General features: G+C 49.3%; 1 protein-coding gene across 1 annotated transcript in view; it reads left to right on the top strand.

Annotated features, from left to right (window-relative positions):
• The window catches only part of XDH (xanthine dehydrogenase), a 67,709-nt gene that overhangs the window by 8,602 nt on the left and 50,192 nt on the right, over positions 1-8,915 (top strand). The window contains exons 2-6 of the mRNA XM_004711150.2: positions 286-343; positions 3,171-3,267; positions 5,892-6,000; positions 6,809-6,935; positions 7,847-7,908. Of these exons, the coding sequence (XP_004711207.1) occupies positions 286-343; positions 3,171-3,267; positions 5,892-6,000; positions 6,809-6,935; positions 7,847-7,908 (453 nt within the window). The remainder of the gene's footprint in view (positions 1-285; positions 344-3,170; positions 3,268-5,891; positions 6,001-6,808; positions 6,936-7,846; positions 7,909-8,915) is intronic.

Genomic DNA, 8,915 nt, shown 5'->3' with positions numbered 1-8,915 from the left:
GTTTAGCACCTGAGTTTTTGATGGTGAGTTCAGAGCTAAACTGTTGTGGGGAATTTGAGAATTTAAGCTTATCAGCATGCACATCCTCTGACTTATAGTTAAGAGGTTCATTCCTTAGGAGGCATCAAGGCAACAAAAAAGAAAAGAAAAAGCCTTCGTCTTAGAATTTATTTAGTATTTGTCCATAGTGCCTACAAATTTGTGAATGGTACACTGAAGGAAGAGGGAAAACATTGCAGAACAATTACTCAAGGTGATCAACGGTTTCTTCTTCTTTTTTGGAAGGTGGTGGAGAAACATGCAGACCCAGAGACAACGCTGTTGGCCTACCTAAGAAGAAAGTGTATCCTGAGTTTGGAGTAGGAGGTGGGAATGAGGGAGAGGGTCAGCAGAGACCCATTCTTGGGTTTTCCATCCTTTCACAATGACCAGGAAGGAGGTGGTGGTGCAGAGGAGAGAGCACTGGACGGAGAGGAGTCTGGGCCTCATGTTCTAGTTGCCATCTGGCCCCCAGTAGCTGTGCTCCCTCAGGCAGACCTCTGAGTTCTTTGATTCTGAAATTCTCAGCTGTCCAACAAGAGGGTGGATCAGGATGCTGACCAAGGTTTCTTCCAGGTAAGACTAGTACATCCCGGGTTTCTGAAATGAGCAATTCAGGAAGGCCCTCCAGGGAGAAGAAGAAGGGTGGTGCTTCCTTAGGTGAACTCTGCTTAAAAACAAAAATAGAAAAAAAAAAACCAAAACAAAAATAGAAATAATGTTTCCAGGTCTGCCTTCGTGGAGAGAGAAAGGCAGGGCGGTTGTCTTTGTGGGGAAAGGGATGTCTCCGGTGGAGAGTTGTGAAGGCTGCTTAAAGAGGAAGTGACATGGGGTAGAATCTGCCCTCTGACTTTACAAGAAACAGGATACTCCCCATCTTCACGATGAGCTGCCTCTGGCTGAGTCCTATGAGGCTAACGTCAGGCAGGCATCCACTCCCGAGCCTTCTGATACCAACCATATCTCCCACAGCACTGTCTACTTTTCAGCTGGGCTTATAGCTCAGAACTCTGAGACCATGCTCATGATTATGAAGTTGATTAATGGAGTTAACAGGCTACAATTCAGGCAAGAAATTCTCAGCCTCTCGGCCTGGCCTCTACTATGCTTGGGCAATGTTACAAAACTCTTTTCAGGCTGCTAATGAATGCCCAAAGGGCATGCCACTCAACTCAAAGCCACCTGGCTCCAGCTCCATGGGTCAGCAGAACCAGCTCTCCCAATGAAGTGCCAGAGACACCCCATTGCCCCAAAGGACTTCACGCACTTGCTCTGTGGGCGGGGAAGTCCACCACTCTGTCTCATGTTCTGCCCCAAGACCCAGAGCCTTGTTCTGCTGTTGCTGCTCCTCTGGGGTCAAGGCTGTCTCCTGGATCAAGGAGATTCAATGAGCAGGAATCTCAGGGGCCAAAGGATGTGCTGCATTCCTGGATATTCTCTCTTGCTTGTAGTAGTGACATCTCATCTTGTTTCTGAGACGGCTTATTTTATACCCAGCAGGGTGGCCATCACAATCACCCCTGTCAGCAGCCACTCACAGCTGCATCAAAATCCAACCACAATGTGCCCCCAGCCCAATCAGGAAAATGAAGGTGTCACAGAGGCTATGGATATAAGTGATATCCATAATTCACTACATTGCAAGGTGTGATCTATTGAGGATGTGACAGGTACGGGGAGGTGTTGGAGGCAGGTGACTCTCTAGAGGGTTACAATATTCATCACTTGAGTGGTGAGAGCTTCTGTAAGATCCTCTATACCTGTTGGGATTTCAGAGTATGGAAATAGTCTGAGATCCTATAAGAACACCATTTGAATGCCTTCACTGTTCTATTGATGTGGTGCCAATAGAAATACCACCTCCAATATGGTACAGACCAAGATGGTGCATATGTCAAGAAATAGTAGCTTCATATTTCAGCTTGATATTTCAGCTTAAGAAAAGTGTCTGGTTTTATAACAACACCTTTTTTTAACTGACATTCATCTAGCCAGATTAGGGAAAATAATATCTTAGGACATTGAAATTGCTCCCCAGATGTGATTTGCAAGAGGCAGTGTGAGCAGGGTGTACACCAAATCTGGGGTCAGATGACAGTGTTGGGGCCCTAATACTCAAGACAACACCAATTCCTGGGTTGTCTTGTATGGTACCGTATGGTGCCAGTACCATACAAGGTGCTACTGCTAAGATGTTTGTTTGTTTGTTTTTAATATGACAAGAAATAGTTCCAGCCCCATCTGCTCACCAAATTATGGTGATGATCAAACAGGCACAGGGATGTAAGTGCTTTTCCAGTATACGATGCTAGCTATCTCATTGTCACTTTTTGGTACCTTGGACATTATAAGTGACCAGGCAATTATAATCTCAGCTCCCTCTGCCATCAGTGAGAGCCAGGTGGCTTGGAGACCTGAACCCCTCAGCAAATGCCAGTAATCTAGTGTCTGTGTCTCAGAAAAATACCCGCCGTCACCATCATCGCTTTTCTCTAGAATGACCTGGGAGGCACTTTCCAAAATGTGAAGGATCAGATTACCTATTTCCTCAAGTAAACCTAAGTGGTGGCTGCAATCCTGAACTAGGATTTCAAAAGCCTCTTTCATATTCATCTTCCTAGGCTATGGGCCAGGTGTTCAAACGATCCTGGTTCCAATCCTAATTTTGGCTGCTGGGACTTCATCCACCCAAATGGTTCCGAGTGAAAAGCTGGGTCTCAGAATGTCCCAGGACAGGTCAGTCTCCCATTGTGACCCAAGTGCTCTCATGGTCTAGAGAGAAGGGCTGCCTGAGTCACGTGAATGACCTGCTCAGTGAGACCGAGGGCTGAGGACATACAAGACCATGTCTTGAAGACTCTGATCCCAAGGGAAGTTTCCAGTACGGGAAAGCCTTAGAACTTGAGTCCCAGGGGAGGATACTCGGGTGCCTTTCCTTTTCTGTCCAGTGGAGTTGGCCCACTCTCTTCTCCCAGAGCCACGGGCAGCCTCTCTGAGTAAGACGGTGTGAGTTGGTGAAGGGCCTGAGCCTGTGTGGGCAATAGATGACCATGTCAAGGCAGCTCTGCCAAGTCCTTGTCTGCCAGGACACCTTTCCCTGCATCCATGTTCCTTAACCCTGGACCACCCAGTGGGACTGAGTGGCACCAAGCTTGGCTGTGGAGAAGGGGGCTGCGGGGCCTGCACTGTCATGCTTTCCAAGTATGATCGTCTCCAGAACAAGATTGTGTATCCTTTGCCTGCTGGCTGATGTCCCGGATGACAGCTGAATGCAGGGGTCAGCACGTGAGTCCGGATGTGAGTGTGTGTGTGTGTGTGTGTGTGTGTGAGTGTGTGTGCTCAAGTGCAAATGAATCTCTGCCGGGTTTAGTAGGTTCTTTTTTGTTATTGTTAACTGGGATTAATTCATATATTAAATCATTCCATAGTTCAATCACGTCCAGCAGAATTGGACATTTGCTACCACCATCAGTTTCCAAACATTTTTTTTCCTCTAGGGACCCCTTGTCATCATCACCCCTTCACTCTACCACCCACTTTGTGTCCCCCTCTCCTCAAACCCTTATCCACTTGTTGACTCTATAGGTTCATCAGTCCTGGTTTTCAGACCACCCCCAAATGAAAAAAAACAAAACACCTACCGCAACTTCAAGAGAGTGACCCCCAGTGACATAACACTCCTGAGATACTCCCTGGTAGGTTCTGATTGTAGAATGATGACTTAGGAAGTATCTTCTGAGCTTGTAAGTATCGGCAAGGCTGTAAGTATCGGCAAGGCTGTGAACTACTGATAAGGTGATCTTTCTCACATTCAGGTTCATATCATTCCCTGCAAAACCCTTTAATAGTTCTCCATCCCCCCGGCCGCGCCACCCCCCCACACACCGGGTAAGGGCCAAGCTCCTTGCTCAGTGCACTGTGTGCCCCGGCCTTCCTCTCCAGTTTGCTTTTACCCCAATGGGTCCAGCACTCCATGCATTGAGCCTGTTGTCAACTTACCAAAGCTCTGTGCCTGTTCAGGTTGTGGCCTTTGTATCAGGCCAGGCTTTCTCAAGACTGGCAGGTCTTTTCTTCGAAGTCTGTTCTCCACCAGCCTAACCCTCATGGGAGGCTTTTGAAAGTCAAAAAAAGAAACGTGATGACTACTTCTGACTTTGTTGCTCACTAGACCTTTCCCAATGGTTATCTGGAAATTGTTTCTAAAGATAATATTTGCAAATATAATTATTGTTAGTTTTCAAAATAATTGTGTTCTACTCATTAGGAATGGAGCCCTGGTGGCTTAGTACAGTGGTTCTCAACCTGTGGGTCGTGACCCCTTTGGGGGTCAAATGACCCTTTCACAGAGGTCGCCCGATTCATAACAGTAGCAAAATGACAGTGATGAAGTAGCAAGGAAAATAATTTTATGGTTGGGGGAGTCACCACAACATAAAGAACTGTATTAAAGGGTTGAGGCATTAGGAAGGTTGAGAACCACTGGTTTAGTAGGTTATGCATTGACTGCTAACTACAAGGTCAGCAGTTCAAAACCACCAGCTGCTCATTGGGAGAAAGATGAGGCTTTCCATTCCCATACAGAGTTCAGTCTCAGAAACTCACAGGGACAGTTCTACTCTCTCCTATAGGGTTAGAATTGGCTCGATGTCTGTGAGGTTTTCAACATAAAACCACTCAGAATAATATTTTCTAAACCATTTCTTTCTCACTTCCAAAATGCAATTGGGACTGTTTATAATAAAGCAATTGAGCAATATGATGAATAACTTAGAGTCAGTAGTGGAAAATTTAAGGTTGTTGAAAAGTAGAACTACAAGACAATGGGATCTTTCCATGAACTTTTTGAAACTCCTTGGTAGATTGTGGGAGAAGGACAGGGCTTTCTACTACCATAAAGAGTTACAGTCACGAACCGATGACAAGGATCTACATGTGACCTCCTCCCTGGGGGGTGGATAACAGAAAAGTGGGTGAAGGGAGACGTCGGACAGTGTAAGATATGACAGAATAACAATTTATAAATTACCAAGGGTTCATGAGGGAGGGGGTAGTGGGGAGGGAGGGGGGAAATGAGGAGCTGATACCAAGGGCTCAAGTAGAAAGCAAATGTTTTGAGAATGATGATGGCAACAAATGTACAAATGTGCTTGACACAATGGATGGATGGATGGATTGTGATATGAAGTGTATGAGCCCCCAGTAAAATTATTAAGAAAAAAAAAAAGAAGAAAGTCAAGGATCTCATTTTCTTCACCTTTATGTCCCCAGCCCTCAGCATAGTGCCTGGCATAGAGTTGGTGCTTAATTATGGATGTGAATCATATTGATGACTGGGTGGTGAATGCAGTGACGAGTGTGAAGAAGCGCTGTGTTGGGCTGGTGTCTTGTGTTGCTGGGGATTTCCCTCCCCTCTTCTACCAGCAAAAGAATGGGCGAGTACAGGCAGGTGAAGGCAGAGAGACAAGTCACTGCAGGTTCTGGAGGCTTGAAAGGATCTTGCAGAGGGAGGGGCGAATTTCAGGAACTTCCTCTTGACTTAGCATGTAAACCAGGGCTGAGTAAGAGGCAGCTCAGGTGCCCCTGGCTGGCTGGCTTGCCTCCAGCTCAGAGAACTGGAGTGTACTGATGTCCAACATGCCAAGACTCGGCAGGGACTCGGGCTTCCCCTGGGGGACCGCTTCCTAGGTTTCTAACCCTGAGTCAGGTGTTGCGGTAAGGACACCTGTGTGTGGAAGTTGAACATATGACACAGCGACGAGAAAGAAACCCTCACAAAGTCTCAGCCACCCTGCACTCAGCGCTACGTGGGTAACCTGACTGGACAATGGAATGACCTTAATGTGGGCTCCTAGACACTTCTCTGCCAATGCCTGCCTGGCCCCCATCTGCTCCTTGCACCATGTGGCCGTGACGACAGTGGAGGGAATAGGGAGCACCAAGACAAGGCTGCACCCTGTGCAGGTAACTCAAGGAAAGTGGGCTGGGCAGCTGGGGTGCTGCAGTTCTGCAGAGCCAAGCAGTTCGTGCCAAGGTTGCGGATTTGCTTGGGTCTTGGGCTGGCTGTTTTGTGGTCTGAGCCAAGGAGACAGGTGGTATGGCCCCGCCCCCATGTCTCCTGGGTGCTGAACCTTCACATTCTTTCCTGGTGAATCTAACACCACCTGTGTGCCAATGGCACTGCCCTGTGTAACTTGAACTGCAGAAATTGTACTCATGTTTCCACCTGGGTGCTTGGCATCACTCGATGATTATCTGATTTCCAAACTTGACTGAGTCTTATTTTTTCCACAAACCTCTCTTCCCTGGTCTTCCTCCATCTGTGACAATGGCGGGACTGTCTCTAGGTAGCTCCCTAAAGATCAAAATCTGAATGTCGTCCATGACTCATTCTTGCATCCACCTCTCGTAGCCCATGAGCAAATACAGTCCTACAAAACCCACTACAAAGCCTTCTTTTTGTCTCAGCCCCAACCATCCTGTTCCCTCACCTCTCCCTGCCAGCGTGTCAGCGCTGACTCACAGCGACCCCCCTGAGGGTTTCTAAGACTGTTCATGGGAGTAGAAAGCTCAGACTTTCTCCCGCGGAGCTGGTGGTGGCTTTGAACTGCCGATCATAGGGATTGCAGCCCAACTCGTAACCACTACCCCACTGGGGCCCAACCTCTCTTGCCTAGACTACTCTAGTATCCCGTTACCCCTGCCTTCACTCTCACCCAACACAGCCCCCTCTCCACCTAGCAGCCAGCATGATCCCATCTGTTCCTTATAGGAGAGAATTGCCAAAAGCCATGGCTCCCAGTGTGGATTCTGCACCCCTGGCATCGTCATGAGCATGTACACGCTGCTCCGGAATCAGCCTGAGCCCACCATAGAGGAGATTGAGGATGCCTTCCAAGGTAGGGGTCTTCAGGCACAGCCTGGGAGATGCAATAGCACAACAGGGCAGGGCAGGGCAGGCAGGGCAGGGCAGAGAGTCAGGAATTGGCTATGAGTGCCGAGTGCTCATAGAGACTCGGGTCACTCTAACACAGTGGCTATGGGCTGCTTGAGTGGTAGCTATCTTTTCTTTGGGAGAACGCCTAGGGATGGTAGACCCTAGCTGGATCGCCTGCCTCTGTGTTCATTTTCCTGAGCTGCCTTCCTGTCCTCTCCCAGTGTCAGAGTGGAGTCAGCCCTGGGTGGCTGGCACAGGAGGAGAGAGAGGCCAGTGTTAGGACTCCACTTCCTTGGAGGACTCAGAAGGGCAGGATTCCGCTGGGCAGAGGCTGCCTCTGAGAAAGACAGCCATGATCCCGAGCCGTGGGAAGAGGCAGGTTTGCCCACTTGGCCTTTTGCGATAGGCTGCGAGAGCGCAGACCGTGTGTCTGTTTCTCTGCATTGAGTATGGAAATCTCCTTCTTTCACCATCGTGACAGCTCATTTATTCACTCCGTTGAACTAACTCTTATGTTCTTGAGGTACCAAGGGCACAGGGATGAAAGACGCACTGGCCTCCCCACGTTCCCCCTGCGCGGGATGGTTGAGAGGTGATAATACACGTTCAAGAGCACTTAGGGGGGACGCCTGGCTCAGTCTGGGCATTCTAGGGAGGCTTCCTGGAGGAAGCAGTGAGGGTGTATTGAATATGTGGATGGAACAGAAGGGGCAGCAGGAAGGGCGTGGGGGAAGGGGGGCCTTCCAGGCAAAGGAAACAAGGTGCAAAGACACAGTGGTAAAACATCCCTCAGGCCGAGGGATGAGACACGTCACAGCTCCCAACCTGCTCTGGGGCCTGCACTCACACTGTGGCATTTTTCTTGGCCCTCAGGAAACCTGTGCCGCTGCACAGGCTACAGACCCATCATACAGGGCTTCCGGACCTTTGCCAAGGTAAGCCCTGCTCCCCAAGCAGTGACACGTAGGCTTCTCAGCTTGGAGGGAGGCCAAGGGCCTGCTGGACTTCATGAAAGGAAACAGAGAAGATGACCAGTTAATGAGTCCCTGTGCTGGGGGCCTTGGCCCTTGGGAGTGGGCTCTGCCTTTGTTATTGGGCTAGGCATGGGTGGGGTCCTTGTTGATATCATGGCGGCATTCCTACCACCGAAGGCCTGTTAGAACAGTTTGTGGAAGAGGCACGGTGCCCAAGAGTTGACTTCCTCCGATGCCTTGGGGCTTGGTAGCTTTGCCTTAGATTCTGGAATGCCAAGTCCAGGTACAGGTGCTGAAATGACTTTTAGTGAGCACACCCCTGAGTCCGCACTTGCACCTCTTCCTGTGGCCCTCTGCCATGGGTACTCTATTGGGCTTCAGGCCCTTGTGAACTTCTGCGGAGTCCATGCGATTGGGTTTAGAAACTACAGGCAGGCTGTGCAGACACTGCGCTGGTAAAAACCCAGAAAGACCACCGCCATGTGTCAAGGAACACAAAGAGCTGGACTCTCCTCTCTTGGCAGAGCCTCCTAAGCGTTTCCCCAGTTTTCCCACTGAGTCAAGTCACTCCTGACTCCCATCAAATAATCTCATTTCCACTTGACTCTGGATTGAGGGCAGAATTACAAATGTTACCATTTCTACTGACCCCTAGGATTGACGCCGCAGATGAAGGACCAGGCAACCTGGTTCCGGAAAGGTTCCAGTCAGGAAAAACCCTGGGGACCCGTTCAACTCTGTGGCAATGGGCATGGGGGTGGGGGGTGTCACCATCAGTCAGAATTGACTCGGCTGCATGGGTTTGGGTCTTCCGGGGTGTGTGCATGTATGTGCATGTTGGTTTGGGTTAGGATGGGCACATCTCAGCCAAGGAGGGCTGCAGCTGGCACAGCAGCACGCTCTGGGGAGGCAGTGACTGACAAAGGACCAGCAGGCACACATATAAAGGGCAACACAAAGGATAAAAA

Source organism: Echinops telfairi, unplaced genomic scaffold (assembly GCF_000313985.2).
Source record: "Echinops telfairi isolate 266 unplaced genomic scaffold, ASM31398v2 ScPeMD7_10;HRSCAF=50, whole genome shotgun sequence".
NCBI lineage: Eukaryota > Metazoa > Chordata > Mammalia > Afrosoricida > Tenrecidae > Echinops > Echinops telfairi.
This window is presented reverse-complemented; position numbering and strand designations above follow the sequence as displayed.